The following is a 19,283-nucleotide window of genomic DNA, read 5'->3' as shown; positions in this document are numbered from 1 at the left end:
TATAGTCATTGGTTGTATCCATGTTTTCCAGACAACCTTAGACCTTTATGCAACTTCAGCAGCCACCGCTAATCAAATGCCGAACGCTCGGGTTTGGATGGACTCGAGCATGCTCAAGGTTCGCTCATCTCTAATGTAGAGTGAAAACCATGTATGTTTCATAGGGACTGACATTAGAATGTTATTTGTATCAGCCCTGAGGATAAGTAAAGCTCCAAGAACGGGGAGAGTTGAGTATATAATAATGGGGATGTGGTATCTGGGAAAGTTACATTTTAATTTTTTTCCAGTTAGCATGAACCATTACCCCTAATACTGCAATACTGGTGCAAAATTACACATTTCTCCTTTTTGCAATCCTCTAGTAATGCCTTTTGTTTGCTTATTTGTTCATTTATTTATTTTAGTTCAATGTAGTTGTATGTTTTATTGTCTGGAGTTTTACTTTATGTAGGTGCCATGTTTTAGCACAAATACATTAGCACAGGACCATTATTCTGACCACGTACCGTACCACTGCTCCAGTCCTCCTTGCCAACTTTGCTTTGCTTGTCTTGCAGACTCTTCCCAGCAGTGATTTCACCTCGACTCAGGTGAAGCTTCTACCTTCAGACCTCCTTGCTCTTCCAGGTAAGGCCGGGTTCACACTGAGCAAAACTAATGGAATTCCGCAGCGGAATTGTCTGCCGCGGAATGCCGTTAGCCTCCCTCTCATAATGGGAGTCTATGGGAGGCGCTCCTGCTCTGTCCACGCTGAAGAATGAACATGTTCATTCTTCAGCGCAGAGAGATGCTGTCAGAACAGCAGCGCACGCCTTCCATAGACTCACATTATGAGAGGGAGGCTAACGGCATTCCGCTAGTTTTGCTCAGTGTGAACCCGGCCTAACTGCAAGAATTACATTAACAATACATTTCCACAACACAGGCTGATCCCAATGGTTTTGAGTTTTCTGTTTATAATGCTTACACAACCCTTTAAGCTAACCATTATAGTTGTAAAAGAAACCACTCCAATAATAACATTATACTGGGGAATTATTATTAGAGTGGACACACCAGGAGAAAATTGTATGCCAACTGGACATGTTACATTAACACTGTTGTGTAGTTTTATTAGAAAAAAGCACCTCCATGCGAGTCTGGGCAGCAGCTCCGAGTCCAGTGAGGGCCGTTACCTGCCCAATCCAGAAAAGTTGTCATATTTTCAGCCTCATCCTGAAATCAGACGTCGATCACTGAGGAGTTGGCAGAGAAACTCAGGAACCAGCCAGGCTTGGAGTTGCTGCCCAGACTCACAAGGAGGTACTTTGCATACGCTGTACAGAATCTGCAGTGCTGGATTAGGTATTAGAGTACTCTATGTGTGATATGATGGATCCAGTTAGTAAATGACCTGACAGTTCTACTTTAATGCATATTTCCTGCAAATTAGTTTCATAGTGCTGTGTTTCCACATCTTATATTTTTCCACGCAGTTAGGTGGCCTTCTATATTGATTATAGAGATGAGCAAACCTCGAGCATGCTTGGGTTCATCTGAACCCGAACTCTTAACATTTGATCACCAGTAGCTAAAGAAGTTGGATGTAGCCCTAGGAAGTCCTGGAAAACATAGATACAGCCTTAGGGCTGCATCCAACTTCTTCAGCCACCAGTAATCAAATGCTGAGCGTTTGGATTCAGAAGATCCCAAGCATGCTCGTGGTTTGCTCATCTCTAATGGATTTCTATTGAAATACTAAATATTTTCTACCTCTCATAAGGGTAGGGCCACACATGGTGGAAAAGCTGCAACTTGTTTACAGGTTATTTACAGCAGTAAATTTGCACATCATGGAGAAAATAGCTTGGTGCTATGAAAGTAAGTGAAATGTTAAGCATATTAGTTTAGGTATATTAACATGTGGTGTCCCACCACGGGTGTTTTGTGTCTCTCTTTTGCATCTTTCCAAAAAGCTTCTTACTCCAGGTTAAGTGGTGATGAAGTGTGTTCTAAGGTTTCACCAGTAGATGTCAGTATTTTTTATGTGTGTATTCCTATGTCTTTCACAGCTGAAATCAATATTGGGTTAATGTTTTATATGTACCATGTGTTCCGTGCTAGCCTACAGGAGGTGCTCTTTCTTAACCAATCTCTACTCTTCTTTCTCTTGCACACAATCCTTTCTACCACTCACAGGCTAGATTTCTTAGCCCCTGTAGGAAGTAGTTACTTGGTGGAGGAGGTGAAGCATCAGTTCTGTTTGGATTCTCGCGGGAGAAGGACACACAGAGCAAACGTCCCTGCTGTAGCCGAGCCATGGCCTGGCTTTTGCCAGGACCCTCGTCCGGGTAAAATTGTTCTGTGTAGTCTAGTCTAAGACACGAGTGTGTACAGATGCAGCTAGAGACTACCAGTTCTTCCAGTACTTCTACTCTATCTATTATGCAGTGCTAAACACTACAAAGAGTCTAAGAACATCCCAGCCCATCCTAGACCAAAATAACATAAATGCATATGTATAGAACCTATCATCATCCACCCCCCTTCCCTGCATCCATCCCCTCCTTGGTTGAACTTGATGGACATGCGTCTTTTTTCAACTGCATAAACGATGTAACTATGTAACCAGTCTAAAATGTGCAGGGCAGTGTCCTGATACACAAGAGGAACTAAGCTGGATAGGACAAAGCTAACAAGGAAGGTCTACTTATCCTATCTCACAGTGCAGTTAACTGGGACACCCCCGGGAGCTTAGCTTCACCCAGATAACCACGGCTGGGGCTTATATCACCCTATTAGGACAGGTCACTCGACTCTGTAGAGCACAAGGTGGTCAGACTAAAATCTCACTCTAAAGTATTTTCTCTGGCAGAGTACGTTGCTACATTCGGTTAGGACTCCCTCAACACACTTTTCTCCTCTACTGTACTTTCAACTCTTTAAGCACCGCGAGTTCTGCAGCGAAATCTGCTGTGATCCCTGGTACTGTTCTATGGCTTTATAAACTGCTTGCTTCTCAGACTCCTGGCTCACTGACATCCCGCTCAGCCAATCAGTGACTGCAACGGGCAGCACTCTGGCTGAGCTGGACACCAGGTTGCCGGGAGCCTGAGAAGCAAGCAGGAGCACGGCCAGGTAATGTTTTAGCTCAGGAAGTGGCTTTACATACTCACAGTGGAATTAAAAATCCACAGTAATCGAAAATTACAGTACTGTGAATTGCAGCGGACACTTGCAGCATGAATTCCGCTGCAATCAAATACATGTAAACCTACCCTTAGTGTGAATTTATACTAACAAAATAATAGCAAAATATGTCCAGATCTGCTGCAGATTTGATGCTGTGTTCCATGGCCCTGATTTGAAGCTACAGATTTGCTTTGAATCTACAGATTCAAATCTGCACCTTCAAATCTACGTGATAAATGTGGTGTAATAAATGTGGTAATAATCTATGCTGTTGCATTTCTCATTTAATACACCTTAAGGCTATGTTCACACAACGTATATTTTCGTAAAACCACGGCCATTGTACAAAAATTATTACGAAAATATACGTTGACTTGCTGTCCATGGGTTCCCAGTCGAAGCGTATACACATAGTATACGCTCCGGCCAGGATCCCTAGCGGTGCCGCAAACAACTGACATGTCGTTTTTTTTGCGGCCGCTATTCGTAACGAGCGCTCATAGTTATCATAGAGCAGCACTGACAGAGAGGGAGCCATTGGCTCCCTCCCTGTCAGTTATTCTTGTGGCCACAACGGTCACAGGAGACCGCTCTCTGCCTCTGGTTTCGGCGCTCGAGTGACGCCTGGACCCAGGTGAGTATAAGTGTTAGTTTTTTTATGTTATATCCTATAGGGGAGGGGGAGAGCACACAGGAGGCTATATGGGAGGGGGAGAGCGCACAGGGGGGCTATATGCTATATGGGAGGGGGAGAGTGCACAGGGGGGCTATATGGGAGGGGGAGGTGCACAGGGGGCTATATGGGAGGGGGAGAGCACACAGGGGGGCTATATGGGAGGGGGAGAGCGCACAGGGGGGCTATATTCTACTGAAGGAGAGCGCAAAGGGGGGCTATATGGGAGGGGGAGAGAGCACAGGGGGGCTATATGCTAAATGGGAGGGGGAAAGTGCACAGGGGACTAAAAACTACAGAGGGAGAGCGCACAGGGGGGCTATTTACTACTGGGGGAGAGTGCACAGGGGAACTATATACTACAGGGGAGAGCGCACGGGGGGCTATATACTACTGGGGAGAGCGCACAGGGGGGCTATTTACTACTGGGGGAGAGTGCACAGGGGAACTATATACTTCAGGGGGAGAGCGCACAGGGGGGCTATATACTACAGGGAGAGAGCGCACAGGAGAGCTATATACTACTGGGGGAGAGCGCACAGGGGCGCTATATACTACAGGGGGAGAGCACACAGGGGGACTATATACTACAGGGGGAGAGCGCACAGGGGGCTATATACTACAGGGGGAGAGCGCACAGGGGGCTATATACTACTGGGAAGAGCACACAGGGGGGCTATATACTACTGGGGGAGAGCGCGCAGGGGGCTATATACTACTGGGGGAGAGCGCACAGGGGGGCTATATACTACTGGGGGAAAGTGCACAGGGGGGCTATATACTACAGGGGGAGAGCGCACAGGGGGGCTATATACTACTGGGGAGAGCGCACAGGGGGGCTATATACTACAGGGGGAGTGCACACAGGGGGGCTATATACTACAGGGGGAAAGCGCACAGGGGGTCTGTATACTACAGGGGGAAAGCACACAGGGGGCTGTATACTACAGGGGGAAAGTGCACAGGGGGGCTGTATACTACAGGGGAGAGCGCACAGGGGGGCTATATACTACTGGGGAAGAGCGCACAGGGGGCTATATACTACAGGGGGAGAGCGCACAGGTGGGCTATATACTACTGGGGCAGTCACCCCCTTTGTACCTTATTTCAACGGGCTGGTGAGAGAGAAAAAATGCTAGTTTTCCCAGTAATAATCATCAATTCTATATGTAAATAGTTCAACAACATTTGTGAAAAGTTAACAAAACATGTTTACTACTGATGTTCAGCTCGGACCTTCACCTGACAATAGACCCTGGTAAGGGGACATTCACTAATAGTTGTTGAGTACCCATGGTTTATAGCATTTCCTTCAGCTACGTACCTTTGTACATACATATATGTGTCACAAATAAAGTTTAGGTTCCTCACTAGTCTTTTAAATAAAGTAGATGATACCAGGACTGGTGATATCTGGAGACTTTGTTTTCAGGGATGCTGCTCTCATGACAGGCGCATAGAAAACAGAAAAACCTGATCAGTGCCCAACTCTTACTTAGATTATACTGCTCTCTCCTGGACACACAGCCCCTACTGTGGTATAGTGAAATGGTGGATGGAGATGCTAACTCATGATCAAGTAATAAACCTGAGCAGACACTATCTTTGTCCTAAAGCAAAGTATGTAATCCCGGGCTATTGTTCTCCGTGTCTCTCTGCAACAATGGGGGTATGAGTAAGGCACCTTGGGGTGATTTATCAGAAATAGTATATAGGAAAAGTAAAGAAACTTAGTAAAAATGTTCCTATTTTCCAAAGAAATTCTCATAATTAAAAATAATATCTTATTGGTTAAGGTGGGTGACACCCCCACTTTTCCTTTGCTTAAAAAACGAGTTTTCATCCACAGCTTCTTAAAACTATTTTTAACTTTATTAGGACATCACAAAAAAAAGAATTGCTAAAGACACGCCGACGCGTTGCAGGGTGTAAACCCCTAATCATCCGGATATATTGATGTGTTTATATATGTATATGCATGTATTATCGACTAGCCTGTGCAGAATAATCAATCAGCCTCTGTATTTTCTTACAGAATAAAAGTGCAACTGTTGTACAAAAGTGCGGCTGTGATCCTGAAAGAGACGTGTGTGTCTTTGTATTAGATGCTTGTCTTGCCAAAAGGCCAAAAATTCAGATGTTTAATAAAATAAATGCTATGCCGAGGTTCCAGTGGAGCACAAAACATGACTTGTTCAGAAAGAGAGAGAAACACTGAGCTTCTTATTCCGTGCGGTTTATAAATGTAACCCAAGATTTTCCCTTCTGCTTTTTCAAATCAACAAGGTTTGTGTGTAATTTCCCCCAGCCCCCTCCTCTGTACAGATATGTAGATTATATATAGAGAAGGATGTGTGTGTGTGTGTGTATATATATATATATATATATATATATATCTTGCTCGCTGAAGCAGCAGAAAGCCAGGCTTTGTTACGGCTGCCAACAGGGGGTGACATGACATGGAAAATATTATTCTAGCAATTTTGCAAATTGCCATTCACTTTGTTTAATGAGGGTGCTGTTTCTTTAATCAGGCCATGCCCCTTTGACAGATGTGGGTGTGATTGTAGAGCTGGCCACACCCCACTTGTGATTTCTCGACTGAGAAGTGCATAGCATGGTTAGTGTCAGCAGTAGCCACAGCTCCCAGCAACAGCTGGGACACCCTCCCCTGCATGCAGGCTGGGCGGGCGCTGTCTGCAAAATCTCTCCGTCCTTAACCCTGTGTGCCCTCTGTGTGCTGACACTGGTGCCTTCTTTTTCTCTTATGTATTTGCTTTCATACCCTCTGTCTGAATGCTGCCGTCTGTAGCTGTCACCGGTTCTCTCCAGCCTGGCTTTGTTTCCCAACATTTCGCACTGGCAGCAAGAGAGACGAAAAGCTGCACTTGTGCTAAATATCTCACTGAAGACCTCCAGCTCCTGGAATAGACATCCTAACTACAGCCGAGGAAAGAGCAGCAGGTAGTCCTGCCAGCTAAAGACTGTGCCAAGCTGACTGGCAGAGCGTGGACACACGAAAGGACAAGACAGAAGTGCCATGTGTTGCTGCCGAGAGCATGCCGTGTTCCTGAGGATTGTAACGTGAGTCTCCGACTGGATCCTGATGTGATTCCTCAGCATTTCCAAATGATTACCTTCTGTGCTGCAAGTATTTACCATCACGCCTGGAAAGATTGTAACAGAAAGGGATCATCTATGTCCTGTGTGACCCAGCTGTAAGGCAAGAAAGCTGATCCCACCAGCCTTTCCATTGGAATGCATTGTGCCCTGCTTATAACAGACAGCTGGATATAAAGTCGTGTGTCTATATCCGCTGCACCCCTCCTCTTGTCCTCACAGTTGTTGTCCTGTACCCTGTGGACGAGTGTGGCTGGCCATGAGGATGTCCCGTTGGCTCTTAACCCTTCCTTGTCTGTGGCAGATGCTGCTGACAGCTCTCACCTTGGAAATGGGCTTATATGATGTGGAAAGGGGAAGAGACGCTAAATGTGAACCCATTCAAATTCCTATGTGCCAGGGCATTGGCTACAACATGACTAGAATGCCCAACTATGTCGGCCACGAGTCTCAGGCTGAGGCTACGGTGAAGCTTCTGGAGTTTGCCCCGCTGGTGGACTATGGGTGTCACATACACCTTCGCTTTTTTCTCTGTTCCCTTTATGCTCCCATGTGCACTGAACAAGTGTCCACTTCAATTCCTGCCTGTAAACCTATGTGTGAAATTGCACGCCAGAAGTGTTCCCCTATAATGGAGCGGTTCAATTTTGGATGGCCAGAGTCTTTGGACTGTGACCGCCTGCCTAGTAAAAATGATCCGAATGCACTGTGCATGGAGGCTCCTGAGAATGCTACCAATGGGGACCCTCAAACCAATGGTCATGGCATACTACCTGTAGCTCCACGTCCACGTCCATCTGGTTCTGGGATGGGTATGCCTAGTCGCTGCACCAATCCTGATAAATTTCTCTATGTGGAGAGAAGTGGAGTGTGTGCCCCAAGATGCACCCCTGGTGTGGATGTCTACTGGTCTTCAGGTGATAAGGATTTTGCCCTAGTCTGGATGGCAGCATGGTCTGGACTTTGCTTTATTTCGACTGCCTTTACTGTACTGACATTTCTCTTACATCCTCAGCGCTTCCAGTACCCCGAGAGGCCTATTATCTTCCTCAGCATGTGTTACAATGTCTACTCTACTGCATTTCTCATCCGCGCTGCTGCTGGAGCTCCTAGCATTGCATGTGACCGTGAAGGTGGCGCCCCCTACCTGATCAGAGAGGGCCTAGAAAGCAGTGGGTGCACACTTGTCTTTCTTATATTATATTATTTTGGCATGGCCAGCTCACTGTGGTGGGTGGTTTTAACCCTCACTTGGTTCCTAGCAGCAAGTAAAAAGTGGGGTCACGAGGCCATTGAATCCCATGGTAGTTACTTCCACCTGGCTGCATGGGGTATTCCAGCTGTAAAGACTATCATTATTCTCACAATGCGGAAAGTTGGTGGAGATGAGCTAACCGGGCTATGCTATGTTGGCGGATCAGATCCCAGTGCCCTAACAGGATTTGTTCTTGTGCCTCTTTCATGCTATTTGGTGACAGGCACATCATTTTTGCTAACCGGCTTTGTTGCACTCTTCCACATCCGACGTGTCATGAAAACTGGGGGGACCAACACTGAGAAACTAGAGAAACTGATGGTTAAGATTGGAGTCTTCTCCATCCTCTATACAGTCCCAGCCACCTGCATCATTGTGTGTTGCTTCTATGAACGTCTTAATTTGGCTCACTGGGAAGCCCGGGCACGGGAAGAGCCCTGCAGGACAGCATCTGGAAGTGGCAGGCCAGACTGTACTCTACCTGGGTCCATACCCAGTGTAGCGGTCTTCATGCTTAAAATATTCATGTCATTAGCTGTGGGTATAACTAGTGGTGTGTGGGTATGGAGTTCAAAGACTCTACAGGCCTGGCAAGGAATCCTGTGCCAACGTAGGCTTGGGGTGGTGGGAACCAGGACTCGAGGGAAGCCTCAAACTGGGGGGGGCATTGCCTGTAGTTTAGGGAGCTGCCCTTACAAACCCCCACCGCTTACTCTTCAGGTTGCCAAAACAGACCTCTTTATGGACTGCCCGACACATGTGTGAACCTCAAGACCTCAAGATTAAAAGCGTGTGTGTGTGTGTGAATATGAATATGTAACAGAGAACTCTATTTCTATACATCTTCAGGAAGCATGTTTATCTGCTTAAGGTGACTGGTCAGCTCTTGGCTGAGGACACTTGACCTACACATTTGTAAACAGAGGCATAATATATTTTGGTGACACATGTAGGGAAATTCTTCATGCTCCGGCCAGAGAGACATTACAGAGGTGCTCTGTATCAAAGACCTCTTTTGGCTGCTTTATGTGAACACTGAGCCTTTTAGCAGCTGTTTTGACAGCCTCCTCCCTGTAAGCGCAGAAGCAGAAATTACACAGAACGGTGCCTATATGACTTATCCAATCTATCTCACCATCCTTAGGGACCGCAGGATCCAGCTCTGTTAATGTCATGCTGTGTATTACTGTTGGTTGCAGACATAGTGCACTTCATCACTACTTTGACAGTCTCTGTTCTAAGGTCATCCCCATCCAGGTCTTATTGAGAATAACCCACATTGGTGTTTAGATCAGTCAGTAGTTTATATGTGCTCAGTTTACCTGCTCAGGGCCCTCCGACTAAGCTATAACCGCAAAGAGTTGTGTTCTGCAGACCTTCTAAAATATAAGGGAATTGTAACTAATATAAAGTAGGGGTGAAATGTTATGGTTGGCTAATTGCCGTTCTGGGTGGTAAAATCTGCAAAGTGTTTAGTACAGTTCAGACTTGTTAAATGCAAAAGTTTATATAGGAAATATTTACTGACATATTCCACATAACAGTTCATACATGAATTGGCTGCATTTTATTTTCCCCAGAATCCCGGCATATGTGCCAGCTATTGATAATTTCCATTCTCCTAGAAAAGGTCTGGCCAGTCCCTAAACTGTTGTAGAGCTGTTACAGTTTAAATCCTCTATTCTGTGGATAAAGGCACTTGTTCCAGTCTATTTATACACCCTTTGTATAATATTTTTTATTCCAAAGAGTATTAAAAATACTATAAATTTAAGCCTTGGCTATAAAACAAACAAACAAGATTTTTTTTGTTGCACACATGCCCAAAAGTCTTTTATATGCTAGATAAATATTTTCTTCAGCAAGGTGGCCCTGAGGGGTATTATAAACGTCATAGACGATATCCCTAGTTGTGTGAGAATATTGTAGAGGACAAAATGCTCCGTAGAATCTATATGGAATCTTTCTGTGCACAATTTGGACAGACACATTCGTGTATTGCATTGAAAGGATGGACATTAGCAAAAAAAATGGTGTGTTTTTCTTCCTAAACAGCACCACCCTTTTCCATAGGCTATGTCTGGTACTGCAGCTCAGCTGCTTTCTCTTGTAGGAGTCTGGACTCTACAATGGAAAACAACCCATGGACAAGCGTGGTACTTTTTGAGGAATTTTTATCTAATTTTTTCATGTTTTTTTCTGCTTTTTTGTGGGATTTTTTAGATCATTGTCAGTTTTTTCATATAACACAGCATGGATTAAGTATGGTGTTTCTTTCTTTTCCGCACTTATTGATATGATAACAACACAGGACTCCACAATGACAACATGTCCATCAACATATATACTTTATCCATAAGGATCGTGGGATGTAAGATGGTTGTACACCACTATGCTTGTACATGCTTGTACATTTACAAGGTACAAGTATAGTAGTTTACAACCACATTATATCCCACACTCCTTATGGATAAAGTATACATGGTGTTTTTTTCTGAAATTTTTTCCCTTCCCTACAGGACCAAAAATGACAGAAAATAAAAAACAGTGCCACCAGAATCACCATAAAACACAACCAAATAAGCCCTAAGAACCATGTGATGGTGCCTTTAAAACTGTATTATATCAAATTATTAAATAGTAGTTAATTATTATCATAATTTATTAACCCTATACCTTCCATTTTCTATCAAAGTCTACCCACCGGCAGCCAATCTGTGTAGTATTTGAATACACACAGAATTATAAAGGCCACTGCGGGAGAAACAGTACAAAGCTATAAAACCTGTCAGACATTTGCACTAAAGAGCGTTTTCATAGCCTATTATGAGTACTTGTTTTTGACATACAGATGCCCTCTACGGCTTTTTATTATAGTTTACAGCATCCGACTCTCTAAAGTGCAAAATAAATGAAGGGTGTATTTCTATGGCGTGTAGTAATTGAAGTCAAGGTCTTTAGATGGTTTGCTAGGAAACAAAATTTCAAAGTTGGAGATAATAGGGGAGATTTTCTAATGGTTGCATATACTCTGGGGTATGCCAGTCAGAATTATAGCATGTGCCATAGTCCCTGACATATGAGCTGGGTAATATGGCACACTCTACTACAGGAAAGCCAGACTACCTGCAACAATGCAAACACAATGATTTTTGCAACCTCAATACATATAGCATTAGTAACTCTGCTCCTTTGTGTCATGGTATAAATGACGTCTAACACTCTATGTTCATAGTTACCAATCTGAATTGGAGAAAGCTAAGTTAGTAATTTTGTGATGTCACTAAGTGATGTCTGCGGTTTTATAGTATACAACCCTGAGGTATTACAGTGCAGAAACAATGTATTCCCAATGGTTAAATAACATATTCAGTTCTGCTACATCTGTACATTTGATGAGAATTACAGATATGCAAGAAATACAAACAACATATCCTGGTTAAGTTGCTTTTGTCATATACTGTAAAAATAATGCTTTACTACTAAATGGTGCTGGTAGGCAACTGTGGCAAAATGTTCAATTTATGTTTCGTTCAACCATTACCACTTTCCAAAGAGGCAATGACTCAAAATCTGGCTTTTCACCCAAACATTATGAATATTGTACATTATTGTTAGCTTATTTTTGTAATGATCGACATGGAAAGTATTATAAAACTATGCATATATGTATATTTCTTTGAATAATATGTAAAATGATGAGATTTAATGTTTATTTTACTAGAAAAGTTGCATTATTCAGATATATTTATTTTTATGCCATTATCTTCAGAGTGGTGTAGTATCATGCAAAGCCTGTAGGTGGCAACATTGTGGAGAATTATATTCAGTGTTTATTAGAGGAAACACTTTATGGGACTGTGACATTGATGGCCTGTATTTAGAATAGATCATTAGAACAACATGGTCGCAGGGCTTCCTGGATCTCCAGGCTGCCATAGACTCAGCTTAACCAGCTAAAGGTGACAGGTATGGCTGACTTTATTCTAAGGTGTAAAAGAGAAAAAGACCCTACTCTGTGAATCTTTGTAACAACAGTGACATCTATAGATTGGCTTTGGTACTACACTTCATAAGTTAAAATGTGTGCATATCTTTTAGTTCATATGTTCAGCAACAAAGGGAGTGTATAATGTTCAGAAAGAGTACACAGCAAGTTGTATTGTTGGTGTGATAACGTACTAGCCTTGGCATGTATGCGATAATAAGTCTGTGTGTTAAGAATTATTAGTTTTCTTGGTTTTGTGGTTTGTGGAAGCATGCACAAAATGCAATAGAACAAAACGAGCATTGGTTTTTGGTAGATTTTTCTGCTGTTCTTGTATATGACCATAGAATCAGGACATGCCCTAAACAGGGGTTAGGAGTAAGAATATGGACTAGGAGGTCATCACATAAAGGTGGTGGCACATGTCAGATTTCCATGCCAGCACTTGTCCTACTAGTAAAGCACAAACTTATGTGTGAGTCCCTTCAGTCCTGACACAGTAATTTAAGGGCAAAAGGGTCAGAAAGTCACATTAAAGGGGTTATTCAGCACTACAAAAACATGGCCACTTTCCCCCTACTGTTGTCTCCAGTTTGGGTGAGGTTTTGAAACTCAGTTCCATTGAAGTAAATGGAGCTTAATTGCAAACTGGAGACAACAGTAGGGGGAAAAGTGGCCATGTTTTTCAAACACTGGATAACCCCTTTAAGGCTATGTTCCCACAATGTAAAAATATGGGCAAATAATGGCTGTTGTTACAACACAAGGCCTTTATTAATGGTCATCCGCATTATTTAAGGCTGTTATTTGCTCTTAGGGAAGATAGCCTATAACAGAATTGACATATAGTCCTTCTTATTGCTATTGAGGCTGTGTTCAAACACAGTAAAATAAAAGCAAATTATGGCTATGTTCACAAATAGTATTTCTATCAGTCTTTTTCAACCAAAACCAGGAGTGGGGTAAAAACACAAAATCTTTCCATTATAATTATGCCCTGTGAGTTCCACTCCTAGTTTTTGGTTGAAAAAAGACTGACCAAAAGGCTGATGGAAATACCATGTGTGAACATAACCTCAGGCTGTAAAATAAGTGTAAAAATGCAATACTGCCATTTTTCTTATATACTAATATGCTACATGTAAGTTTATGGAAAAATGCCAGTCCATGCAGACAATGTTTTTTTTTTTTTTTTTTAAAAAGTCGTTTGCATGTTTGCACGGATGGCTATTTTTCCCGTAGACTTTAATGTAGCACATTACTAGATTTAAAAAAACAACAACTTTTTTTTATTTTTTTCCAGCCGTATTATGCGTATATTTTTCTGTGTGAACCTAGCCTGAGACATAATATATTAGTTCATCAAGAGCAAGTGAGAGTGCACCCCTTATATAATATAATTCTTTAGAATATAGATTGCTTATAGTCTCATGAATATAGAGTTCACCCTACAAATGCCTTTACTGTGTTGGAGCAGGGCAAATGAAAAGCACAAGAGGGTCATAGTTTACATTGCAGGTGCCAGGGAGCAGGGCAAAGGTTCACATTTCTCTCCCATTGTCTATCAGGGAAAGGGGGTCACACAATGCAGCTCTCATATACAGATCTATATATAAAATTTTATATATATATATATTTTTGGAATTGCATTATAAAATGGTACTGGTTTTCTAATGTACTGTGTATAAAAGTAATATTATGAATGGTAATTTAATGCTGTAATTTATTCTGGAACTGTCAGAGTTTTGAGTTTATGGTTTATTAAACTTTTGTGTGGTAAATTTTATTTGTCCTCCTATTTTATCAATATTTACAGGTTATTTATATCAAAATTCCCCAACAGTTTCCAAGAACCACAGACTGCGTGAATCGGCAGTAAGAAAGCAGACCAGGCATATAAATGGCCCTTGATAATGTTGTGACCCTAGAAGTTATCATTGTGTAATCTCTATTGAGCAATTGCAATGCAGAGATGTGTCTGGTAGCAATGTGTAGCACTATCTTACACCTTGTGTAGAAAGGCAAGCAGGCAGCTGTAAATGGTGTCAATCATCATAAGAGGGGAATGGAAGCTATAATTCCTTACATGGTAACTGCTGCCCACAGCAAGACCTGGCAACAACAAAACAAAGGTGCAGCACAGAGTAATAGCTCCTTCTGATCTATGGCGATCCCTGATCCCTGTATCCATGTTTTCCAGGCGGTATTCTGGCTGTCTCCACCTTCCCCACGGAACGAGAAGGCAGCGGGAGTCAAATGCCGATGGTTCGAGTTCGAACGAACCTGAAAATTAGCGATGTTAGATCATCTCTAATCACTAGGTGAGCTACTTTGTAGATACTTTGACAGTATATTTCAGTTTAATGGAACACTTACTAGTTACTTGATATTGCATAAAACAAGTTTAGCAAACATGCCTAGGTTGTTCAGTTCAGTTGTCAAGCCCTATCAGAGCCAACTTGGTTCAATTTTTGTCAAAACTAGGACAGAAGCTAAAGCATTTTTTGGAGGAAATAAGTAGAATACATGAAATCTTGTCAAAGATCTTACTTGGACGAGGTGGAAACTTCACCAATAGTGTCCTGTCCCTGCCTGCTGGGATATGTTCAGAAACCTACTCTGTCACAAAAAAGTACATCTTCAGTAACACAGTAACTGACAGCACAAAGAAGAGGGAGAGAAGGAGGTGCAGCTGCAGGGGAGAAAGACAGAAAGGGGGGGGGGGGTCATCTGACTGGTTAGCATACAAAGCATTCTACATCAGCGCTACATCATAAGGATCCTGCCATCTCAGCATAGTTATAGAGAGAAGCTTCAGATTTAAAAAAAAGAAAACATGGAAGGAGAAGTAAAAGATTTAAAAGAAAACATCAGAATCAAAGTGGGTCATCCCTCTGACACCACATGCATGTAGTAACCACATCATTACAGGTCTAACGCATGTGCTGGAAGTTTGGCCAACCTCTTGGAACCACAGCTATCTCTAGAATAAGGGCTCCCTGACCTCCACTCGTCTTGTAGCCACTGAAGGTGATTGGCTATGCACTTTGCATAATTCCTATGGACTTAAAGACAGCCAATACCTTATACCCAGCTCCCAGTATCTAGACATTGGGGTTGAGCTCCCATTTAAGTTAAAGGGAGTGCATTATGCAGCCTGCTTGGCTGTTTTATGGCTTCCTAACCACCTGTGGCTGCAAGCAGGCTGAAGGGGGCTGGAGAGCAGGGGCGGGTTAACTTTACCATAGGCTGTTCACCAAGCCTGGGCCCCCCACCCTACTGTACATATGGTAGCACAAGCATAGTGTTCATAGTACAGGATAGATAGTGTCATGATGCCCTGATCAGTGCAAAATCGCGGTAAAAAAAAGCACAATTTTTTTTGCAAATCATGGCAAAACTGTAGCCAGGGACAATACTCCACTGAAAGTATAAGTCTGTTTGGGTGGCCATGGGCCCCCCAGGAGCTCGGGGCCCTGGGCTACCGCCCAAAAAGGACCTATTCTAGTCCACTACTGCTGGAGAGCCCTCTATGTAGTTATAGGTGCAGGTGGAATCCACATCTATGGGGAATTTATGGCATATTCTGTTAATATGTCATAAATATCCAAAACAAAAATGCTCCTTCAGCATCCAGTATCAGTGTTTGTATGGCAGTATGTAAGGTAGCATAGATATAAAGGATATATGGTTGGCAGTGTGGATAAAGAGGATATACTGTATCTTCTATACAGAACATATATTGCAAGTTTTGTCTCAATGTAGAGAAGTGTTTCATAAACTGTGAGTCTGGTGATGTGCAGGGTTCTTCTCTGTGACACACTGGCACAAAAGACTCAATACCAGAGACTACACTGCTAATGCAAGTTCCACATCCTTCTGCAGGCTCCATTGAAGACTTCAAGCTGTGTATTTCCTGCTGCAGATTTCAGCTATTTATTCATATTGATGAAATCCATAGTATCAAATCTGAAAAAGACTTAGTATGTGTAAAAGTACCCCAAAGGACTTGTGAGTATGTCATGACAGGTACTGCTGCCAAGTGTGGAGACTACAAGGGAGCTACAGCAAAGGAGGCACCGTGGAAGTGAGAAGGACTACGGTCCCTCCTCCGGCATCTCCTGAGCAGACTGGGTAACATATGTACTGAGGGGTCAGTGCAGCCATTACAAGAGCTGCTGAGGGCTCAGTGCTGCCATTATATGCTAAAGGGCTAAGTGCTGCCATTACAAGAGGCGCTGAGGGGTTTATGCTGTCACTGGAGGAGGTACTGTGGAGTCAGTGCTACTAATAGAAGAAGTGCTGGGGAGTCAGTGCTGCTAATAGGAGAAGTGCTGTGGAGTCAGTTCTGCTAATAGAAGAAGTGCTGGGGAGTCAGTGCTGCTAATAGGAGAAGTGCTGGGGAGTCAGTGCTGCTAATAGAAGAAGTGCTGGGGAGTCAGTGCTGCTAATAGGAGAAGTGCTGGGCAGTCAGTGCTGCTAATAGAAGAGGTGCTGGGCAGTCAGTGCTGCTAATAGGAGAAGTGCTGGGGAGTCAGTGCTGCTAATAGAAGAAGTGCTGGGGAGTCAGTGCTGCTAATAGTAGAGGTGCTGGGGAGTCAGTGCTGCTAATAGGAGAAGTGCTGGGGAGTCAGTGCTGCTAATAGGAGAAGTGCTGGGGAGTCAGTGCTGCTAATAGGAGAAGTGCTGGGGAGTCAGTGCTGCTAATAGGAGAAGTGCTGGGGAGTCAGTGCTGCTAATAGTAGAGGTGCTGGGGAGTCAGTGCTGCTAATAGGAGAAGTGCTGGGGAGTCAGTGCTGCTAATAGGAGAAGTGCTGGGGAGTCAGTGCTGCTAATAGGAGAAGTGCTGGGGAGTCAGTGCTGCTAATAGGAGAAGTGCTGGGGAGTCAGTGCTGCTAATAGGAGAAGTGCTGGGGAGTCAGTACTGGTAATAGGAGAAGTGCTGGGGAGTCAGTGCTGCTAATAGTAGAAGTGCTGGGGAGTCAGTGCTGCTAATAGGAGAAGTGCTGGGCAGTCAGTGCTGCTAATAGGAGAAGTGCTGGGGAGTCAGTGCTGCTAATAGGAAAGGTGCTGGGGAGTCAGTGGTGCTAATAGTAGAAGTGCTGGGGAGTCAGTGCTGCTAATAGAAGAAGTGCTGGGGAGTCAGTGCTGCTAATAGAAGAAGTGCTGGGGAGTCAGTGCTGCCAATAGGAGAAGTGCTGGGGAGTCAGTGCTGCTAATATAAGAAGTGCTGGGGAGTCAGTGCTGCTAATAGGAGAAGTGCTGGGGAGTCAGTGCTGCTAATAGGAGAAGTGCTGGGGAGTCAGTGCTGCTAATAGGAGAAGTGCTGGGGAGTCAGTGCTGCTAATAGGAGAAGTGCTGGGGAGTCAGTGCTGCTAATAGGAGAAGTGCTGGGGAGTCAGTGCTGCTAATAGTTGAGGTGCTGGGGAGTCAGTGCTGCTAATAGGAGAAGTGCTGGGGAGTCAGTGCTGCTAATAGGAGAAGTGCTGGGGAGTCAGTGCTGCTAATAGTAGAGGTGCTGGGGAGTCAGTGCTGCTAATAGAAGAAGTGCTGGGGAGTCAGTGCTGCTAATAGGAGAAGTGCTGGGGAGTCAGTGCTGCTAATAGTAGAGGTGCTGGGGAGTCAGTGCTGCTAATAGAAGAAGTGCTGGGGAGTCAGTGCTGCTAATAGGAGAAGTGCTGGGGAGTCAGTGCTGCTAATAGTAGAGGTGCTGGGGAGTCAGTGCTGCTAATAGGAGAAGTGCTGGGGAGTCAGTGCTGCTAATAGAAGAAGTGCTGGGAAGTCAGTGCTGCTAATAGGAGAAGTGCTGGGGAGTCAGTGCTGCTAATAGAAGAAGTGCTGGGGAGCAGTAGTGTAGCTACCGTGGTCGCGGGGGTCGCCGCCGCGACCGGGCCCGCCACAAAGGGGGGCCCCGCAAGGCCCTCCCGATCAATCACTCTTGTGACCGCAAGCATTGTTTTGCTTGCAGTCACAAGAGTCCGACTCCGTATTCCCCCGGCTGCTGCGCGGCTGCCAGGGGTGTCGCGTCTTATCCCCGGCAGCGCACGCATCCCAGAGCTCCCTGCGCGCCTTGGGCCCTGACTTCCGGTTCCGGCGCACAGGGAGCTCTGGGATGCGCGCGCTGCCGGGGATAAGACGCGACACCCCCGGCAGCTGCGCAGCAGCCGGGGACAGACCGAAGGAGTGAGGATCAACGTGGGAGCGCGTTGTCAGGTGAGTTAAGTTTTGTTTTGTTTTTTATCAGCCTGCAGGGTGGGGGGAAAGAGGGGGGCATCTATGAGGGTGGGGGGAAAGGGGACCATCTATAAGGGAGGAGGGGGGGTGAAGGGGACCATCTATAAGGGAGGAGGGGGGGGTGAAGGGGACCATCTATAAGGGAGGAGGGGGGGGTGAAGGGGACCATCTATAAGGGAGGAGGGGGGGGGGGTGAAGGGGACCATCTATAAGGGAGGAGGGGTGGTGAAGGGGACCATCTATAAGGGAGGAGGGGGGGGGGTGAAGGGGACCATCTATAAGGGAGGGGGGGGGGGGGTGAAGGGGACCATCTATAAGGGAGGAGGGGGGGGGTGAAGGGGACCATCTATAAGGGAGGAGGGGTGGTGAAGTGGACCATCTATAAGGGAGGAGGGGGGGTGAAGGGGACCATCTATAAGGGAGGAGGGGGGGGTGAAGGGGACCATCTATAAGGGAGGAGGGGGGGGGGGTGAAGGGGACCATCTATAAGGGAGGAGGGGGGGTGAAGGGGACCATCTATAAGGGAGGGGGGGTGAAGGGGACCATCTATAAGGGAGGGGGGGGTGAAAGGGACCATCTATAAGGGGGGGGGGAGGGGGCCATCTATAAGGGAGAGGGGGAGAGGGGGCCATCTATAAGGGAGGGTGGGGGGAGAGGGGGCCATCTATAAGGGAGGGTGGGGGGAGAGGGGGCCATCTATCAAGGAGGGGGGGAGAGGGGGCCATCTATAAGGGAGGATGGGGGGAGAGGGGGCCATCTATAAGGGAGGGTGAGGGGAGAGGGGGCCATCTATCAAGGAGGGGGGAGAGGGGGCCATCCATAAGGGAGGGTGAGGAGAG

At 45.0% G+C, this 19,283-nt stretch overlaps 1 protein-coding gene across 1 annotated transcript; it reads left to right on the top strand.

Annotated features, from left to right (window-relative positions):
* Positions 1 to 6,484: 6,484 nt before the first annotated feature.
* FZD9 (frizzled class receptor 9) lies at positions 6,485 to 13,398 on the top strand. The gene has a single exon (XM_069944554.1). It carries the CDS (start codon positions 7,227 to 7,229, stop codon positions 8,985 to 8,987), a length of 1,761 nt encoding a protein of 586 aa, XP_069800655.1. The 5' UTR covers positions 6,485 to 7,226; the 3' UTR covers positions 8,988 to 13,398.
* Positions 13,399 to 19,283: the final 5,885 nt, after the last annotated feature.

Source organism: Dendropsophus ebraccatus, chromosome 11 (assembly GCF_027789765.1).
Source record: "Dendropsophus ebraccatus isolate aDenEbr1 chromosome 11, aDenEbr1.pat, whole genome shotgun sequence".
Taxonomy (NCBI): domain Eukaryota; kingdom Metazoa; phylum Chordata; class Amphibia; order Anura; family Hylidae; genus Dendropsophus; species Dendropsophus ebraccatus.
This window is presented reverse-complemented; position numbering and strand designations above follow the sequence as displayed.